Source organism: Macrotis lagotis, chromosome 6, assembly GCF_037893015.1.
Source record: "Macrotis lagotis isolate mMagLag1 chromosome 6, bilby.v1.9.chrom.fasta, whole genome shotgun sequence".
Classification (NCBI taxonomy): domain Eukaryota; kingdom Metazoa; phylum Chordata; class Mammalia; order Peramelemorphia; family Peramelidae; genus Macrotis; species Macrotis lagotis.
In genome coordinates this window covers 75,286,257-75,308,483 of record NC_133663.1, presented here as the reverse complement: position 1 = coordinate 75,308,483, position 22,227 = coordinate 75,286,257, and the positions used below count along the sequence as shown (strand labels likewise).

General features: G+C 32.8%; 1 protein-coding gene across 11 annotated transcripts in view; it reads right to left on the bottom strand.

Annotated features, from left to right (window-relative positions):
* Positions 1 to 22,227, bottom strand: part of IKZF2 (IKAROS family zinc finger 2) — a 197,510-nt gene that overhangs the window by 55,491 nt on the left and 119,792 nt on the right. For 9 of the 11 annotated variants that reach the window (XM_074191447.1, XM_074191449.1, XM_074191454.1 and 6 more), the window contains one exon: positions 8,536 to 8,802. In XM_074191447.1, coding sequence (XP_074047548.1) covers positions 8,536 to 8,802 — 267 coding nt within the window. The remainder of the gene's footprint in view (positions 1 to 8,535; positions 8,803 to 22,227) is intronic. The other 2 variants (XM_074191451.1, XM_074191452.1) reach the window with 1 other exon arrangement.

Sequence of the window (22,227 nt, the reverse complement as noted above, 5' to 3'; positions counted from 1 at the left end):
TCACTAACAGTTCTTTAGCACATGTGTGTCATTCTTAAGAAGAAGTGATAGAGACAAGAAAGAAAATATGAACAATTTCATGCCAGGCATACTTATGTTTTTCCATTATAAAAATTTTCCATGTTTTTCCATATATTTCTTTCTGGTCACTCTGATGTAATATTAACAATCTTATGTTTATGACATCTTGATCTGTTATTGTGAATTGGTAGTCATTTTATCAAGCATGAAATATGCTTATTGATGCATAATCAAAGTGTGAATGGAGTAGGGGTGGAGGCAACAGCCTGAGATCTGGCTACCTGGGGGTATCATCTGCATTTGAATTCTTTGTTGTATGCCTGGGGAAAAGACTTATATGTCAATTAGCCTATAAGTCTAAAGGTCTCAAGTTTTGGCATGAAGGGCTAGACAATCATAATTTTGTTTTACAAAGTTAGCTATGGGTATATCTTGAACATAATATTTCTAAGGTCCTTCATTAGTCTCGTGAGTACTACAGGTAAGGGGTCATGGGACCAATACAAAGAAATTTCAACAAAATATCTCAAACTATTTTGGTAAACAGGCCAAGTGGATTAATGAAAACCTACATTTGTTATGTAAGGCACTGTCTTGGACAATGGGGATACAAAGAGAAAGAAATTTACATATTCCCTGACCTCAAGAGGTTCACATTCTTTTGAGAGAAACAACAAATATACATATAAGCATATATAACAAATACAGGGTAATTTGGTGGGAAGAGAGTCCTGGTGGTTGTGGTGGTAAAGAACTAGTATCTGCTGTAGAAAAAACAGGAAAGGACTCACATAGGAGATAGAGTGTGAAGTGTGCTCAGAAGAAAAGTAGGGATTCTAAGAAGGAAAAGTAAGGCGGGAAGGTAATGAAGGTTTGTGGCAAGGGAACCTCTACAAAGGCCAAGAAAATAAGATGTCCTATTGTGTATGAAGAAAAGGAAGAAAGCTAAATAAGCTGGACCATGTATAAGAGGGACTATCATGAATATAATGATAGAAAGGGAAGTCAGAGTAGAAATGTAAATATATATATATATATATATATGTACATATATAGTATGTATGTATGTATGTATAAATGTCAAAGGATTTCATATTTTAGTTTAGAGGAAAACAGCATGTCACTGATGTTTATTGAGAAAAGGAATGATGGTTAGGATCACTTTGGGAGCTATAAAACATGAACTGAAGGGGGAGACACCTGAGGAAGGAAAATCAATCAGAATGCTTTTGCAGTAGTCTAGGTACAAGGTAAAAATGAAGTCTGTCCTACAGTATTGTGCGAGGATGAGAAAGGGAGATCTGAGAGATGATGCAGAGGCACAATCAATAAGACTGGATATGTGGGAAAGTGAGGAACTGAGGATGATAAAATAAAGAAATTATTTAAATGTTGGTGCAACTCATCTCTCTAATCCATAAATACAATTATCCTCCTAAAAACCATTCTTCAAATAATTGTTGGCTAATACAGTTAGATAATTCCCTAGAGACCTTTTTTGTTATGAAAAATGGATCAGGAAATATCTTAGCACAAAAAAGGGCATCTGTTTCATCTGTTTTGGACTCATCTATTAATACCTTGAAAATTATTTCATTGATTAATGTAACTAATTTTAAATTTTATTTTAAAAACTGTAATTCTTTTCTAAGTGATTTACCATAACTGGCAGTTTCTATATATAAAGTTGAAAAGAACAATATGAAACTAGAATAGCTGCTAGGTGTGGATATTTTTTAGAAGTTTATCATTATTTTAAATTTTAGTGTGCAAAAGGAAAATAAAAATAACTTCTTTTCTGATGATCTGGACCATTCAAAAAGTTAAAATAGTTCATTAATTAGACGTTGAGCTACCTTTTCAAAGTTGCACTCTGAGTTCTCTAATCTTATTTAATAATTTTTATCTAGAACATATATAGCATTACTCCAGTGAAAAAAATCAATGGATAAAGACATCCTTAACTCTGTTTCATTCACAGAAGTTTGAGGCATGAAGATTCTATAATTCTCAGAGTTAAAGTTCTAAAAAGGCACATCTGCAGTATTCTCCTTACATATATGTGTTCAAGAAAAGTTGATTATTAAAGCCAAGGAAATGTAAGTACTTTGGACCAATGTTGACAATATATAACTACTGTCCTGAATGAGATACACTAGGGTTATGTGACTTCTTTAGTTTGGATTCAAGGCAGGATTACGACTGAGAAATCTGAAAATCTTTGAAGTTATGTTGCCATTTTAAAATATAAATGCCTTGAATGTAGGAATTGTTTAATTCTTTGAATTTCTATCCCCAGAACCTACCACAGAAACTGGCAGTGGCTTAATAAATGCTTGTTAGTTGAGTGATTTAAAAAAAAAAAACAAAAAAAAAGAAGCCCAAATACTTGAATAGGTTACACACTGACCAACTGATAAGCTATATTAACATCCTGTAAATATACCTCAAATAAGGACAAAAATGAGGACACTTAAGAAGAAAAATTCAGTTAGTGGACCTGTAAAAATCTCCATATTTACACTTTTATGTCTCTGAAAGTCAGAGTGGTGTGGTGGCTAGAGAGCAAGATCAGCCAGAAAGATCTGGGTTCAGGTCCTGCCTTAGACATACTGACTGTGTGATCCATGTCTCAATATCCTGGATAACTTTCTAAGAACATAATTTGCAGAGCAGGTGTTAACTTCCCTTGATAAAGGGAGTTTCTCAACCAGTAGCTCCCTATACTAATGAAATCGTGGATTCAGTCTCTTTTTCTAAACCTTAGTTTTCTAATTATGTTTGCTAGATGAATTAGATGTTTAAGTAAATAAATGTTTTACCATCTTGCAATGAAAATATCTAAAAGTCCATGTATTTGAAAAGCATGTTAATCAGCTGTTTGAACTTCTAAATCTGTTCATGAGCCATCATAGTTGTCACTTCAGGTTTTGGTATATATTTTTAATAATTAGTTTTATCCCAAAAAGGTATATTTTTGGAATGACATGACCAAATAACATTTTTTCTAATAACAGTGAGGGGCAATGACTAACTTCTATAAGGCAAATACTTTGAGCTTTGTATTATGTAGCTGTTAACTAAGTCACACTAAAAAATAAAATTGTATTCCATACTATCTTCTTTATCATCAAAGGGGCCCTTATCCTTACATTATGTGCCCTGTCCTTGAAAAATATTTTACCAAGCCCTACAAACCAGTGAAGCAGAAATTTTACTACACCAAAACATTGCAAAAATCAATAATCTGTCAAAATTCCCACTGATGAGTAACTTCACCTATAAGATTACAACCAAAATTGTTATTTCTGTCCCAATGGGTTGACTAATTATTTTTAAAGTAAACTATATTTACTGCATTCTTTTGTTTACTTTGGAGATTTAAATACTTTGAAGAAGGTGCAGATATCAACATACATCTTTATTCACATAGCAATGCAGAATGAATCCTATGACTTAAGGAAGCTCCATAACAACACTTAAGAATAGTCTAGTTCAAACAGTCAAATAGGGTACTAACCTACTATGCAAACTGGTCATAGGAAAAAAAAATGTGTCAAAGCTATTTCTTATGAAGTAAGTGGTTATTCTAGGGAAAGGGCCATGCTAGAAATACCACAGTATTTTCTCAGCCTTATTCTAAATTTTCATCCACTTCAGGAGAGTTTACAGTTATTTCTTGGGATTACTAATATTAAATATATTTATGTGTTTGTGAGCATAGACATGCATGAGAGAGCATGCATGAAAATAAGCAGAATAAGAGTATATATATGCAATAAGAATGCATACACACATTTATATGCCTTAGTCAAACAGAGGCAAAATATTATGTACAAGGTCTTTTACTGAGTAGAAAACACAACCTGCAAAAATGCAGAATTTCTTGGTCAAAATTCTATGATGAATAAGCCATCAAGGAGCAAGGGCATGACTCCAAAAAGCCACAATGTACTAAACATGGTACTGAAAGCTGGAAGCAAAAAAAATGTTTTTGTGTTTTGCCCATGAAGGGTCAAAATTAAGGAAAAAGATCCACTTTATCCTTTTTCTTGATCTCCCCACAGATCAGTAGTTTTGAATGAATTGATTTCATACTTGTTTTCCTTTCCTTAATACCTTCCCATGAAGAGTGCCTAGAGAATCCGATGATCATATTACCTGATTACTTGGCTAAAGTAGTAATACCAAAGTAAAAAATCCCAAACCATGAATAAGATGTTGGAATTGGCACTTTAGAAGAAAAGGGAAAAGAAAAAAGAGGAAGCTAATTAGATCTGAGTCTCCATGAGTGTCATGAGTTAGATGTTTAAGCATCATTTTTTATTTCAATACTACATTTAATGTTTTACTACTTGAAAAAATAATAAAATTATTTTCCTAAAATTTTAAGTTATAAATACATAAATTTTAGAAGAAATTTTGCATCAACCTGTTAACTAAAGTAATGATATAATTTAATAATTACTGAATTATGAATTACTATTTCCCCATCCCCCTATCCCCAAATTATAAAGCCACAATGAAGAAATTCAAACATGTTTATAATCTTAGATTGAAATGGAAAAGTAGTGGCTTATATGGAATTATTATTTTCTGGTCAATATAAATGAAGTGGAAATGAAAAAAATGTCATTTCTACATTTTCAAGCTGAGCTTGAAAAAAATCCTAATCAGAATCTTTTTGTTTGGGAAAGTTACAAAGATTATTACAAAGGTACCAATTTACTACAAAGTAATAGATTAAATTTTTGTGACTTTTAAGAGCTTATCCAGTCTGTTACTTATCATTTAAGACTATATTCGAAAGAATCCCAGATCAATGGGAATTATCTTATTATGATGATGATGATGATTATGATTATGATGATGATCATGAATCTGCATAATTAGGTCTTGTTATAATTTGAAAATACTTTAATTTTCAACTAGATGCTTAACCTCACACTAATGATTAATATGCTATGTTTTAACTACCCTGAGCTAGAAAATTGTTAAAAATAAGAGATTATAGCAAGAAATTAACTAAAAACATAAGAAACAAATTGACAACAGGAAAGCCCATAAAATTCTTTGGAATGCTAAAGAAAGGAAAAGGTCAATTGGTTAACTAGGTCTCCTTGTTAACATAAAAATCTGAAATCCCTTTTCAGTTTTAACCTTTCTTGTTGGAAAATCTATATAAAATATATTTAGTATATTGGTAAATTAACTGTGTAGAACGCAAGTAGTGAGATGTACTCTTAAGTCATCAGGATTCCAAATCAATGGCTAACCTTCAGAAGAATCATCCTGTCAGGTTATATTTATTCTAATAATGCCATCCCTATTCATGAAATTTTTTAACTCTTCTCTTGAATTCTATTCAAAATCAGTTAACAGACCATACAAGAAAAACTAATCTTTTTACTTTATTGATAGAGTGCATCTGAGTGTACTTCTAAGATGGGTTACCTACCTACCCAATCCACTGAATTGGCACCAAATAATTTTAAAATCAAATCTACCCTGAAAGGGCAAAGATTTGCTGCCCCTGGAGATATCAAAAACAATTTGCCATTGATTCTAAAGGCAATTAATTTTGAAGGAGAGATTTTGAAATGTTGTGAAATTAAAAGAAATGATTTTTGTGGAAGAAATAGTCATTTACATGTGTATAATATGTATGTGTTCTATGCATAATATGTATATGTTTGTATATACATATAAACTACTCTGGTATATTTGTTTATTTTAAAATCTGTTGCATTAATTTATAACCATACTTCAGACTTTAAAATTTCTTTGACCCTTGAGGATCTTATCTATTGATCATTCTGAGTATGACTATTGACTGTTCATTACTGTAAACATATAAGAGGTAGGAGACTGGGTTGAATGTCGATTGAACCTAAGTGATTCTCAAGAGATTGAGCTTTGAAATGAAGCCAAACTACACTACTTGCCATTCTTTAAATATTTCAGGCAGTTCCTTATTTCTTGTGCCTTTACTGACATTAGTTCTTCCACTCAGTGATCACCATCTTTATTGCTTGTCAAATCCTATACATTTTCCCCAAGTTCAAATGTCGGTCTATATGAACAATTTCTTGACCTTCCAAGCAGGCGTTACTTTTCTCCTCTTTGTGTTTCCCTAACACAGTGTTTGAACTTCTTTTCTGGCACTATTGTTGCAGTGTAATACATATTTCTATTTACATGTATTCTCTCACAGATGTCAAACTCCTGAAAGGTAGTAACTATGTCTCTTTTTATCTTTAGATCCCAAATAGAACCTAGTTCACCACCTCACATACAGCAGCAGCTCAATCTCGATGTCACCTTGTTCTAAAAGTGTAGTGCACCAGTGCAGGAGAAAGAATGCTGGGCTGGGGGGTCAGAAAGACCTGAGTGGAAATCCAGACTCAGACATTTAGTAATGGTAGACCTTGGGCCCATCACAGCCCCAGTCCAGCTCATTTTTGTCATCAATAATAATAGCTCCTGCCTTCCAGGGTTTGTTCTAAGGATAAGATGAGATTATATTTGTAAGATAACTTGCAAACTTCAAACTTCTATCTACATAAATGGCATCCGTATCATATTTAATATACATGTAATATCTATTTTCAGATATTATTGAGACACCATATGTATATATATATATGAAGAGATACATGTTATTGAGACTATATATTCCTCTAACTCCTTCAAACCTTAGTTTAATGTTATCTAGTGCCAATTTTTACAAACTTGCAACTTTTTAGTTAGAGTACAAAAGCAGTAAATCCTCATTTGCATTTTGTCCTGATTTCATTTGTATGACTACTTTTAATTCTGGTAAAGGACTGATGGCATTAAAATTATGAATGTACTTCTTTTGGTTTATTCATGACTAAAGCAATAAACCATTTAGTCCTTTCTTATTTCCCTGAGATCAAAAAGGTTTACTTATTTAATTGAAAGGCTTTCATCTACTCCCCTTTCCCTTTAGTGTAATCTCCTGATATACTCCATTCCTCCACCTGATAATAAAACATCTCCCTTGCCACCATCAAGATCAGAAATTATTGTGAGATGGCAACATATGCCCTCAGGCAAAAAATAGAAGCAATGGCATCTCTCCATGCCTCTGAGAAGCTCTAAAATTCATATACCATAATTATCAAAAGAGGCAGCACAATATACTATTAATATTGAACCAGAGACTTGGAAGACCTGGGGTTAATTTTTTCTCTGTTGTTTACTATCACTGTGATCCTGGGCAACTTACTTTACCTCTCAGTCTCATTTTCCTTATTGATAAAATGGGAGTGATAATACTTTATTAAAAAAACTCACGAAGTTATTGTGAGGCAAGATTTGATAACTCTAAAAGCACTATATAAAGTCTGAATTACTATCATCTTTTAGTATTGATAGCAGAAGTCAGTTCTAGACTGTTATTGCAGATTGAAGACAGACTTCAAGACTACATGTGTAGTCAGTTATACAGCAAATTGTACTTAGACCCTGGTGATGTGGAATTCTACTGTTTAGAATATATTGTACACTTGAATATCCACTAAGCCCAGTGAGTTAAACTTAACACTTTTGGAAGTTTCCTTTGTGCTTTCCAAAGATAGGTTTAATATAGGCAACATAATTAATCAGAAAGTCAAAGTAACACTGATGGCAAATTCACTTGATGCAGAGCTCACTGCTATTCAATTCAACAGACACATCAAATACCCACTATTTTCTAAATGTTATAAGAAGTTTTGATGTTTCAGAAGTGCTTACTTTACTCCAAATGTTCATTTTTAAAATAAATATATGAAAAATGTGGCTTTTTTACAAGAAAAAATTTAAACTTTATACAAGTGAAATAAATTAGAGAATATTCTATTTAAAGAAAAAAATCATCTTTTGCCAGAACAGTTTCCTATCCTTTCTGCTATGCTATATAGAAAAAGCCAAGGGTCCAGGGGGTCAGGAAAGAGAAAGAAAGAATAAGTGTTTATATCCTGCCTAATTGTGCTAAGTTATTTGATTCTCTAATGGCTAACAATTGGGTTCTAGCACTAATTGTCAGAGTAGCTAACAGCAGGTAGGAATTGCAGAAAGTTTAAAAAGATATAAAATGATTCTCCTATACAAATGTACAAATGCTAAATTTGTATCTTAAACTCTCCACTAGCAAACCAGATCATCTGCCCATGGCAAGGTATAATGTGTTCAGAAAATGCAAAGATCATGTTACACCATGAAATCATTTGCCATTTGAACCCTTACCATATTATTGATGCATTAAGCACAATGAAAATTGAATTCCAAGCTTCTTGTTTTATGATTTACTATTCAGACTCCATGGCTGGAAGTCAAGACCAAGGTTACTTTCTGCTTGTCAACAATACAGTACTAGCAGAGTTCTGAAAAAGTTGGGCTCCCCATTCACCATATCTACCCCTGAATAAAAAGGCAAGAGAATAGTTGTCAGGTAATATAAACATCAGATGCCATAGGCAGTCATCAGGTTTTCTTTCAGCTGCTTACCAGTGTGACTCCTTTTATGTACCATAAGCACATTGGGCCCAATGCAAACCATGCCACAGACGTCACATTTCAGTTTACCATTCGGAAGCCGGATTCCTCCCTCGCCTTGAAGCTCCTGGACTTTTCTGTTGTCAGCCACATCATTGCTCTCAATAATGGGATCTTCTAGGCTGCTACTTTCATCATGGCCCCTAATATCTCCTTCTCGACTCAGGGGTTTCCTGTCAGACTCTTCATCACTTTGCATTTCTAGCTTTACTGAATTTGCTGTAATTAAAAAGAGAATAAGAAAATAATTATTTTAAATATATATATATGCATTAAATGACAGATTATATTTTATCTACTTATATAAATATTATATAAACACAGATATGTTATAAAGACACAGATAAAAATTTTCTTCTATGTTATGTGTTGGTATCATGGAGAATATACTTGCTCCAAAATTGTACTGATGTCTTAATTGCCAAGTCTGGTAGGCTTTTCTCAGTTCTCACACATCTCGACCAGTCTGCAGCAGCTGAAATTGTTGACCAACCTCTTTTCTTAAGTATTACATCTTTTCTTTATATCCCTGATTATAAAAGAAAAATCCATTTTGGTTCACCAATTTGTTTAATCACTTCTCAGTCTTTTTTTCTCCTGGATCATCTTCTACACCATGCCTCCTAATTTTGAATGTACTCTAAGGAAGTGGTGCCAAACTCAAATAGAAAAGGATCCCTGAGGTCACAAATTGACTGAGAAAACCACAAATAAATGGGGTTTTTTTTGTATTTTTATTTGTTTTTGTTAAACATTCTCCTTCCTATATTTTAATCTGACTTCCTAAGGGCTATGTTTGACAATTTTCTAATGCTTTATTCTGACACTCTTCCCTTCTAGCACTACATAATAATTCTTTGTGACTTCTTCAGCTGCCCTCAGTTTGTCATTTCTATGCATATGATTCTCAGATCTTCATGCAGTTATAGTTCCTCTTCTAAGCTCAAAGTCCACATTATGAACTATATGTTGGACATTTCCTAGTGGATGACATATAAGCATCCCAAATTCAATATGTCCAAAACAGAATTCATTATTGTTCTCCCCAAATAAACCCCCTTCCAATTTTCCTTATTTCTATTGAGGGTCCCAACACCTTTTAGCTTCTGTTTGCAACTTTGGTATTACTGTCAACTTCTCACTTTTTCTCACCCCACAATATACAAATGAGAGACAAATCTTGCCATTTCTACCTTCACAATGCCTCTTGTGTCTATTCCTTTTGCATTATTCACATAGTCACTTTTTTAATCCATTCCGCCATCACCTTTCTTCTTGACTATTACAGTGATCTCCTAATTGGTCTTTCTCTCTCTCAAAAATCATACTTCACCTGTCTGCCAAAGTCAATTTTCTCAAGTGCAGTTCTGAGCATGCCATCTTCTCAAGAAATTCTGTGGGCTTTCTATGGCCGGTATGAGGATAAAATCAAAATTTCTCTGTTTAGCTTTTTAAAGCCTTTCATAACCTGTCCCTAACCTTTCCAGTCTCCTTATACATTACATTCTTTCCTGCACTTAAGTCTGGTCAAACGAGCCTTCTCACTATTCCTCACACATGGCATTATATTTCCAGTTTCCTTGGCAATAAAGCTTCCCCTTGTCTCTAATTCCTTGAATACATTCACTGCTTACCTCCAGCTTATAGAATTCCTTACTTCTTTTATGACTCAGTTCAATCACTACCTTTTTTTTGTGAAACTTTGCTTGATCCATCCCCCAACTCCTAATTTCCTATCTTCATAAAATATCTTATATCTACCACTGTTATTCAGTATATACTTATGAATAAATATTTGATTCCATTTGATAAAATATAAGCTCCTTGAGAGCTTTCATTTTTTCTCTTGTCCATCTTCAGAGCCTGTCAGAGGTGTCTGAACAAATGCTAGGGTAAGCTAGATGTCAAAGTGGATAAAATGCTGGGCTTGAAGTCTGAAAGACAGATTTTTCCTGAGTTCAAATTAATCCTTAGGCACTTTAAGATGTGTGATCTTGGGTGAGCCACTTAACTCTATTTGCCTCAGTTTCTCATGTGTAACATAACATGAAAGAAATAGGAAACCACTCTAGTAACTTTGCCAAGAAAACTATGAATGGGATCACAAAGAGTTGAACTGAAATATCCAAATAAAAGAAATGTTTGCTGGTTGATTGATTTCAGCATGTTATATGATATACATATAGTTATGAATATAAATAGGGATAAATTTAACATCTATTTAAATGATCAAGAAGAGTAAACAAAGCACCAAAAGAACATCAAATGTCAAGTTATTCAGTCCTGTTATTAACTATGTGACCTTGCACAAGTTTCTAAGATTCTCTCATTTTCAGTTTTCTTATGTATTATATGAGTTGATTGCATTAAATAAGTTTCAGTCTCCTTTCAAATTCTAATATTCTTTGATTATAAGCATGACCCACTGAAATAAATTTATTTCTATATCACTTTATTTTTTTAAAGCACTGTATAAACATGGTAGCATGGCTACACTAGTATCTCATTTAGGAGATTGAAATTAAGAGAAGTAAAATGATTTGACTAGTTTAAGACCCCAAGTTTTTGACCAAGACAAGACTAGAATGCTAATCTGTTGCTTAATCCGCTCAGCCATGCTTGCCTCTAGGTGAACAATGATTATGTGTACCTCACACGCTCTGTGTTAAACTAGAGTACCTGTGTAAACATGCTTCAGGACTGAACTGAAGAGACTATTCTGAATCTTGATTTGGGACAAAAAAAAATCCCTTACACATATGAAGGCATCATGTCAAATCAGGAGTTCTAAAGTCAGACTAAACAAATAAGGCTAAGGGGAAACTTGTCTGCTCTACAGAACACATTGAGAACTAGTTAGATGGATTTCTTCTTTGCTATGCATCAAAGAGTTATTTACTATATGGAACACATTATTAGCCAGGCAAAGAATTCCTGTCCTTCCCATCTGTACATCAGAATGCAGTGAAAGACAAGAAGAGCATAGCATACATGCACACACTTGTGATAGTTAAGAAACTTAATACTTTCTGTTTGCTGTTCTTGGATCATCCCACAGAAAAATTGGAATTTTGTTAGTATTCTGGATTGCTGACAGTTTTCACAAGACACAGATAGGGCAAAATGCATGGCACAATGATCTTGAAAATCTTAAGAATTCTGATTGAGGTAACTAGGTAAAAAGTGAATTATTTGATACTTTGGAATTAGATGAAATACATTCCCTCACAAGGAAGTATTCTGTTTTTCTACGATTCCTCTCATGGAGAAATTGCAAGCATTGAATATTCTTGCTATAATCAGTACTCAACATTCCTGGCAGTCCACCCTTCTTCCCTTCCAAATTTTAGAATGTCTACCATCTTTTGTTCTTAAATCAGTACAAAATCAAGTTAGGCATTTTTTTCCCTTTTTGAATAACTAGGATCAGGTGAGCAAAATTTTTTCTATTATTGTTTATATCTCATATTCATTTCTGAATATACTCTCATGACCAAAGCATACAACAAAGAAAAAAATAAGAAAGAATAATTGACAGTGTGTGTAACTTTCTGCATTCATAGACCCATATCCTTTCAACAAAACAAGTGAGTACATTTGTTCACAATTTCTCTCCAATCATTTTTTAGTTATCTCCTTTATTTACATCTTATTAGGAGTGCTTGGACCTTATTCTCATGCAGCACTCACTCCATACCCAATTTCCCCTACCATCCCAATCCATATATCATAATCACTTGTATTTAGGTAGCACTTTTTAATTTGCAAAGCACTTTATGTTATAAGAGATTAAATAACTTGACCATGTTTACATGGTTAATAGGTGTTTAAATCAGAATTCAAACCCAAGTCTTCCAAAATTCAAATTCAATGTTCTGTCTACCTTGCCATGCTGTGATTCTACTTTGATCATATTGCCATACAGGTGAAGCAAAGATACTTGACCATGGATCTTAAGTCTTTCTCAAAGTGTCTCATCTTCTACTTTAATTCCAATTAAGATGTCTATCTAAGCTGGGCAAACTCATGCCATTCCTAATGAATCTACTCTCCACCCTGCCCCACCTATGAGCCTATACTCAGGCTGTCTTTTTTCTCTGGAATCACCTGTTCCACACCCTTCCCTCAACAAACAATCTCCCTCCCACAGATTAGGACACAATTTTAAACCATTCTCCTTTGTAAGAAATTTCTTATTTAATACAGAATACTTCTGGCCACCCAATGTAATCCCATGCCTCAAGTAGAGTATTAGTGAAATTCAAACACTGAAGCACAATAAAGGAAAATATTTCCAGAGACATCATTCAAATTTTAGAAGTAAAATGGCTTACAAAGATTTTAAATATTCCCTTAAAGACTAACAGTTCTATGAGGTCATAACATTTATTTTCCTGAACTCATCAACAGGTGAAAATGCTACATATTCCTCTATAGACCAATGCTCAATGGGTCTCTAGTATCAATTCTTTCTTTCCTTTTTTTTCCAAAAAGTAGAGAAAGAAAAGAACAAGTTTTAATAATTAAGAAAACTAAAACCTAAATAGGGGAAAGGGTCATTTGAATATTTGTATTGAGGGTAATACATTTTATTTAACTTTTAAGCAAGAGTACACTAATAAAGTTTGTGTCCCAGTATTGCAACATTAAATTATTATCTTTTCCCTGATGAAAAGATAATCATAGAGCCTACAAACAAGATAAGAAACATGGGGAAGAAATGATTTTCTCATTAACAGTTGTTGAAATACAGCTCATATGTCAAGTCACTAATGGAAGCCAAGGAATGCATATATTCAATGCACTGAAAAAACTCAAGAATTATTAAACTATAATAATTCTATCACTAAAGTAACAAAATGCAAATTACACATGCAATTCTATACATTAAAAATGGAGTTTAAAATGTTTTGATCTCTGAGACACAGTGAAAGGAGGCTTATTAAGATCCTATTACATGTAAGGAATTATATTAGATGTTTTCCAAATATTATCTCAATTGATCCTCACAACAACTTTGGAAAGTAAAATACTATTATTTTCCTCATTTTACATTTGAGGAAAATTTGAGAAGCAGAGGTTACTTGCCTAGGATTCGAAGAACTAGTAAATATCTGAGGTTGAATTAGAACTCAGGTCTTTCTTACCCCAAGTCCAGCATTATTTAGCCACACTATTAGGTGATCTAGCCAATAAAAATGCATGCATATGTCTATCATAAACTTTGTCTGCAAGTATAACAGCATTTGAAAATATATCTCAAGTCTTAAGTCCATTTTTAGACATCTAAACCCAGTTTTAAACAACTTAATAAAGGAGCCTGAAAAATAATTCAAACGGACTTTGAAAGTTAATTTCGTTCTTTACAAATCGTTGATTAAATTTAAAAATTACAGTTTTACTCACTTTCTGTTTTCAAAAAGGCTCCTTTTATTATTGTGTTCATTGTTATTAATTTCACTTTAAAATTCAGTTTCTCTATGCAACTGGGTGGGTCTATTCTTCCAAACTATATTTGGGTAGGGTCTGAGTATATAAGGTAAATTTTATATGCATGTGCATATACATTTCTACTGTGAAGAATATTTCCTTGATGTTGACCAACTTGTGATAATTGTCATATGATTGTTATTATTATAATTAGCAATAGTAGTATCAACAGCATCAGGAAATGCTGACTGGTTGGGGTTCCTGCAGTAAAAGGCAAGGATTAAAATTCTGGAGTATTAAGCACATCATCATAGTGATGAGAGAGGAAAGCTCTATAAAGACGGTTCATTTTGATTAAAATGATTAACTCTGGAAAAAGAAACAAACAAGAACTTCACTGTTAAGAGCTTTAATATGTATAGTTAAGTATTGGAAAATGAATATTAAAATATAATATAAAATAGTTCCTGTCCTCTAGAAGTTTTAAATTTTAATAAGGAGACAGCACATATAGTCAGAATTAAAGGGATAATTTCGGTTGTAAAGTTACAGGGATAGATAGTGGAGCATTAGGGGAATAGGTTGATACAAAGCTTCCTAGGAACAATGACAGATTTGTGATTATAGAACTGGAATTCAAGCAAGGTGGTTGGTAAAAAGAAATATGGGGAGTAAAATAAATTCTATTTCCCTCCCCCCACTTCCAAAGGGGAAGAAAGAAAAAAATTCTTTTAAATCAAATGCACAGTCAAGTAAAGCAAATTTCCACATTGGTTATGTCCAGAAAGGGCAAGCCTATCTATGAGAATAACTGATGAAAGAGCAGTATCTCATAAAGACAAATTTTCCAAGAATGGATTTTATTTCCTGTAAGTACAATTCAGTTTGAACTAGTTTTTAGTTATGGCCTCCCTAACATGACTGTATAAGTCTTTTTTTTTTAAAGGTTTTTGCAAGGCAAATGGAGTTAACTGGCTTGCCCAAGGCCACACAGCCAGGTAATTATTAAGTGTCTGAGACCAGATTTGAACTCTGGTACTCCTGACTCCAGGGCCGATGCTTTATCCACTGCGCCACCTAGCCTCCCATGACTGTATAAGTCTTAAAAAATAAATTACATTGTGAAATGATCTCCTTAGTATGGGCAATATAATATACTTTATAGAATTTCTATAATCCTTAAAATCAATATGAAAATTCAAGCAATTAGTTTCAGGTATCTACCTATCTAAGGAGTCAATATCATCTTTTAAATTCCTCAAGAAATTTTTTAATCAAACCTAAAAAGTCAATGTTGTCAATAGGCAGCGAGACAAAGGAAGAGAGGGCTAAACACTATTAATATTACTATTTTACAGTTGAGGAAAATGAGGTTTAGTTGTTCAGTTATATCCAACTTTTCATATACTATGAGCAATAGCACTCCGTAAATGAGGCAGACAGAAATTAAATGGTTGTGCCCAGGGTCACCAATATTATTGTTTATTAACTCATAAACAGATAGCTAGATTTGAACTCAAGTATTCCTGCCTCCAAGTGCAGCACTCTATCCAATATACCACCAGCTACTTCAAGAGGAGGGTAAGTCAAAACTACAGTTAAGACATAATTATATGACAAATAAGTATTCTGCTTTGGGTGAGCGGGTAGGGAGTTTAGAAATACCACATTTTTGAAAGACATTTTAAAAAAAATTCTCAAATGGAAGTTAAACTAAGAAATCATAATGAGGCAACTGAAATATAACAGATTATACCCAAATGCAAAGTAATTGAATAAGAAGAAGATGTTGCAGAAGGAAAAAAAAAGATGAATATCTGTTGTTTACTTTGCTAATAACTATCTACAAGTAGATATGGTATTTAATGTTCTTTGATGGTGATAACAGTGGACAAACTAACTACCAGACTCAGAGCATCTAACTTCTGGAGCAACTAATTTGAAAAGAAATAACCAATATTCTCAAAAATTTGCCATACTTCAGATTTCATTTAAGGATTTTATTATCAAAAATAAAAGGACAAAAAAGAAAAGGAAATGGTACAGAAGAACCATGGATAATTTTTTTAACATATCCTGAGAATGCAGGGATGATTCAATATTAGGAAACTATCAGCATTGGGAAACTATCAGCATAATTGACCTTATCAATAACAGAACTAGTAGAAATCAAGATGCTGAAAAACTCTCTTGACAAACTACAATACATATTTCTATTAAACCAGAGAGCAAAAGAATCAGTGGAGTTTTCCTTTAAATGATAAGCAGTACATATTTAAAAGAATTAGCAGGTATTATATGCAATGGGAATAAACTAGAAGATTTCCAATAATATCAGAGATGAAATAAGGATGTCCTTTATCACCACTATTATTCAATATTTTATTATAAATGCTAGCTTTAGCAATAAGGAGAAGAAAAAGAAACTGAAGGAATAAGAATAGACAATGAGGAAAAAAAATTTTTACTTTGTAGATATGTTGGTATATTTAGAGAATTCTAGGGGAAGCTAGGTGGTGTAATAGAAAGAGCATCAGTCCTGGAGTCAGGAGGACTTGAGTTCAAATTTGGCTTCAGACATTTATTAATTACCTAGTTGTTTGAACTTGGACAAGTCACTTAATACCACTGCTTTGCAAAAAGCAACAAAAAATCTAGAAAATTATTTGAAACAAACTAAAAAACTATTTGAAACAAGAAATTTAGCAAAGTTTCAGCATTTTAAATGAACTTCCATAAATCACTAGCATTTGTTTATATTACCAACAAAGCCCAGCAGCAAGATTTAGAAAGAGAAATTCCATTTAAAATAACTATAGACAACATAAAATACTTGGGAGTCTACCTGCGAAGACAAACCCAGGAATTATATCAACACAATTACAAAAACACGTTTCACATAAAGTCATATCTAAACAGTTGCAATTTGCTCATTAGTAGGCTGAACTAATAAAATAAAAAAATGACAATTCTACCTAAATTAAGTTGCCTATTCAGTATCATACCAAACTACCAAAAATAATTTTATAGAACTAGAAAAAAATAGTAATAAAATTCAACAAAAGGTCAGTAATATCAAACCATAAGCCAATTAGGAGAACAAAAAGAGTTTATCTGTCAGATCTATGCAGTTTGAGAGATAAAGAGCATTATGAAATGTAAAATGGATAATTTTGCAACAAAACTATTCAACCAAGGTGAAAAGAAAAGCAAAAAAACCTAGGAAACAATTTTTATAGTCAGTGATTTTTATAAAGGACTCATTTCTAAAATATATAGAAAACTGAGTTAATTTTTAAAGAATAAAAGTTATTCCTCAAGTGATAAATGGTCAAAAGAAATGAAGAGGCAGTTTTGAGATGAACAAATTAAAGCAATCAATAGTCATCTGAAAAATTCTCTAAATCACTGACTAGAGAAATGCAAATTAAAACAACTTTGAGGTACCACCTCACATCTATCACATTGGCTAATATGACAGAAAAAGAAAATGATAAATGTTAGAGGGGATGTGGAAAATTGGGACATTAATGCACTATTGGTGGAGTTGTAAATTGATCCAACCATTCTGGAGAGCAATTGGGAACTATATTCAAAGGGCTGTATCCCAAAGAAATCATAAAAAAGGGAAAGGACCCACATGTACAAACATATTTATAGCAGTCTTTTTATGATGGCAAAGAATTGGAAACTGAGGGATGCCCTTCAATTGGGGAATGACTAAACAAGTTGGGGTATATGAATGTGAGAGAATAGTACTATTATGTCAGAAATCATGAGCAGTAGAATTTCAGAAAAACCTGGAAAGACTTACATGATCAGTAAATAAACAGGCAGTTTTGAGATGAAGAAATTAAAGCTATCTATAATCATATGAAAAAATTCTGAATGAAGTGAGCAGAACCAAGAGAATATTGTGCACACCCACAAAAATATTGTGTGGTGATAAACTATTATAGACTTAGCTCCTCTCAGCAATACAATGACAAAAAACAATTCCAGCAAAAGTTGTGATGGAGAATATCATTCATATGCAGAGAAAGAACTATGAAGTCTGAATGCAGACCAAAGCATACTGTTTTTACTTTTCAAAATTTGTTTTTTTCCCTTTTTCATGTTTTCCCTATTGTTCTGATTCTTCTTTCACAACATGAGTAATATGGAAATATTTTTACATGACCGTACATGTATTACCTATAACAGATCACTTGTTATCTTGGGGAGGGTGGAGGAAAGTACAGAAGGGCTAAAACTGTGGACTCAAAATCTTACAAAAATGAATTTTGAAAATTATCTTTACATGTAATTGGAAAAAATAAAATAAACTATCGCTAAAATACACTTAATAAATTAACATTTATTCTATGTCTGATGACACCTCAATTTTGGCTTCAATCGAAGTCAGGTTATCTTTATTGTATCCTATATATATGTATATATGAATAGGGTTTTCATTAATTTCAATAAAATTTATAAGAAAATGCCATTCATATTTCATTTTATAAAATACCTTTATGGGATATAAAATGTTGACTTTAGTCACAGTAAAACATTCCAAGTTCCTATAGAATTTGAGTATATATGGAATCATCACAATGCTATCAAGAAATGATAAATAGACACTGATCCAAAGCATGAGTTTCCTACAGAATCAGATAAACTTTCTCATACTGGCCACCTCTACATGTGTCAAAAGCTGGCATGTTCACTGAATTATCTACCATCTATTTTCAAATTATTCATTAGAGGAAGATCTTTGAATAAACACACAGCATTATGTGTTAAATGGTAGGGTCAATTATTAAATTACTAGATATGGTTCAAAAGTATCATTATATCATCAATTTTTCTTTGATTTATAGTTGAAACAGACCTTACAGGTCAACTAGGTGATATGACTCCAAAATCATTGCCTTTTCCTACAGAATCAGGCTACATCCAGTGTCCTTTTTTTTTCTTATGGTTTCAGATATTTTTTGTTATTATTTATTGAGGTTACTGAATTATTTTATGGCAACTTTCCTTAAAATTCATTAAAGATTATGCCTGTGTTTTTGAAAAAGCACCCTAAACTTCCCTGGTCCCCAAAATAACATGATAAATAAAGGGGCTAAAGTACTATTCAGAAATGAGGAGGAACAGATTTTAGTCATCTTTCTATCAGTTATTAGTTTTGAGGTCAGGAGAAAGTCACTTCATTCCTTTCTCCCTTAGATATATCACCTGTAAAATGGAAATAAAACTGCTATGCACCTGCCTGAAGGTATGGGTCTCGACCTGACAGTCATCTTGATATTCCTTCCTATTCTATCAATTATGATTCCATAATACAATAGAGAATATCCAACGGCAGGTTAAAAAAAAAAACTGCTTTACTGATAGAATCGGTCAGTGAAGGCCAGTCCAGAGAATGGGGCTCTTACCCTGAGATGTAAGAATTTGTTTTTAAAATATTATAAGTGTTTCAATATAATTTGATTCCTTTGTAATCTCATATATTTAATTAATGATTTAATGCATTAAGAAAGATCCTGAAGAGTTTATAGAATTTTACTAGACAGCAAAATTTTAAGAATCCCAGGCTAAGAGTATATACTTTTTCTGGTATTAACTTCCATAAGGGTTTGGTGAACCTGCTTCCAGAAACCTGTAAGTGATGAAAAGGCCATTCCCCTCTGCACTTCAGAGCATACCCAAGTATTCTCTTAATTGTTTCCTGTTAGCTTAGTGAAGAGGGACAATAAGTCTTGTGATTGATTATTGAGACAGAACTGAGTGTGCTGACAAAAGGCTCCAATGAATAAAATCTCTTCTGTGGTTGTGACTGAGCCAAGAACTGCTATAGTTTAGGGGGAATCTCAGACCCTCTCCTTCACTCACCAAGCTTCCATTAAAATTAATACCAAGCAGAACATAATGAATATGTTTTAAAGTCTGAACATTCACTAATTATAACCCCCTTCTGTAATATTACTTAAAGTTATGCATTGTTATTACTACTATATAAATAGTATTATAATCTATGATAATTTTCTGCATATAAATCATGCCTGTAGATTATAGATTGTATGGGAAGTTTTAATTTTTAGACAATCATGGAATTTTTATGTTTTATCTAACATCAATTTGATCTAATATCTAATCTTAAATTTCCCATGCCTGCTTATATTTTGATTTGCATCAGAAAAGAGTCAGATACATTCCAATTATTTGTTTATATTTCTATACAGAAGCTAGTTAAATATATTTTAACATATCTCCAATGTTATTGTTAAGTAATGAATACAACAGTTATGGAATCTAAGTAGTGTATCTACCTCATTTTTGTATTTATTTCAGTTTAATACTGTCTAACTTCCTGAAATAAAACACAACAAAATAAGACATAGGCAAGAGAGCCCTATGTTTTCTACAGATTAGGTCTTCCAAATGTAAATTTAACCAAACATAAGAGATAGGAGGTCATAACCCTTAAGTTATTTTTAAAACAAAAGTTTAGTGATTCCTCCTGAAGTGTTCAGTATGTTGCAATAGGGTGATGCTATGTGGCTTTTTTTCCTTTTTCTGTGCTGTTCCTGTCAGATTCTAAACCCCGCCATGAAGGCTTGTTGCTGTTTGTAAGGTTTCCACTCCATCTGGGACTGTAGCAAATTGCAGGTTTCCAAGGAGGGGAATGCTTCTACATTAGGGATCTCTCCAGCACTTCACCTAGACCTTGCTAATCCAGTCATACTCACTATTTTACGTCACATGGATACACATATCAACCTGGTTTTGTATTTCTGCTTCCTGAAAATACACAGAGCATTTAAGTAAAGGAAACTGATCGCATTTTTCTAATCATACTCTCTAAAACAAATAAAAACTTACTACAATCAATTCTCATAAAGTCTGTCTGTCTTGTTCATCATACTCAAAAAAGAAAACAAAACTTATTGAGAACTACAGTCAGTCAGGAGAACCTATCACTTAAACAAACTTTTTAAATTGTTTTCTTCCATTCTGCTTTGGTCTTCTAGAAATAATGACACAAGGTTGACTGCTCCCTAATGTCAAGATGACCATTCGTTTAGAAATTCATGCTAAGTTTCTCTACCTTGCTGCACATGAAAAACATTTGGAGTTTCATCCACTTTATCTCTTACCACACAGAATTGCTCAAACACCTTTCAACACAACCAACTTCTGGGACAAGTTGAAACCAAAACAAAATACAAAAATCTATCCCTTATACAACATTAATAACATGCTCCTGACAGATCCTTTTCTTTCAGATCATACCACAGTTTACATTAACTTTACTTTCTTTTTTATATTATCAGGTCATTTAAAAATATTTTATGTTCAATTCATTCAATTGATGACAAGGTATCTGTCCTCTGGTTAATAAGGTCTTACTTATCCAAGGTACAGCACAAGCCGTGACACAGGAGATATAAAGGGGAAAAAAGTTTGAGAAAAGTATCTGCCCTCAAGAAATTTTGGTTGTATCATGAGAATGATATTAATAAAGAAATTTTAGGATGAAAAATTTAGGAAGAATTTTAGGATGGAGAGAGTCCGAAAAGGAAAAGGAAAGAGGAAAAGAAAAGGTTTTGTCAGGATCCGGCAGTCGAGAGAAGCCTTGAAGGAAGTTTTAGAAGGGCCTAAAATGATGAAGTTCATTACAGGCATGGGTTGGATAGAGAGTGGGAGGCTCTACAAAGGTAAAAAGATGTAATTCCAGGAAGACAGCTGGTCAAGGTTAGAGATCAGCCAAGTTACCTGATTTAACAAGGACCTCATTTTAGCATAACTTATAGCAAGTCAGTGATGTAAAGAGGTTGCAAGATTAAGGCTTTACTTCATTTTAGAATGTTAGCATTTGCTTCCAGTAATGTCCCTCGATAGCTTCAATAGGGCTTCTAATTCTTTTTATGTGTCAATTTAGGCTTATCAGAATACATTGTGAATGAATATAAAAATCAATTCACAAACTTCACTGAGCAGCAATGTATTCTTTTTATGCATTTCTCATTTGAAAATTACCCTCTAAGAAAAAAGATTCTTTTGTTAAATGTATTTTATTAACTATTTCAAAGTTATTCAGTTTCTTTGGAGTTCTATGCATTTTATTTTTATTCATTTAAGAACAGTATGGAGGTTCATGATACAAAAAAGTGAGTAACTTTAGCTCTAAGAGAAAAAAAGTTGAGCCTCTCCCAATATGAATCT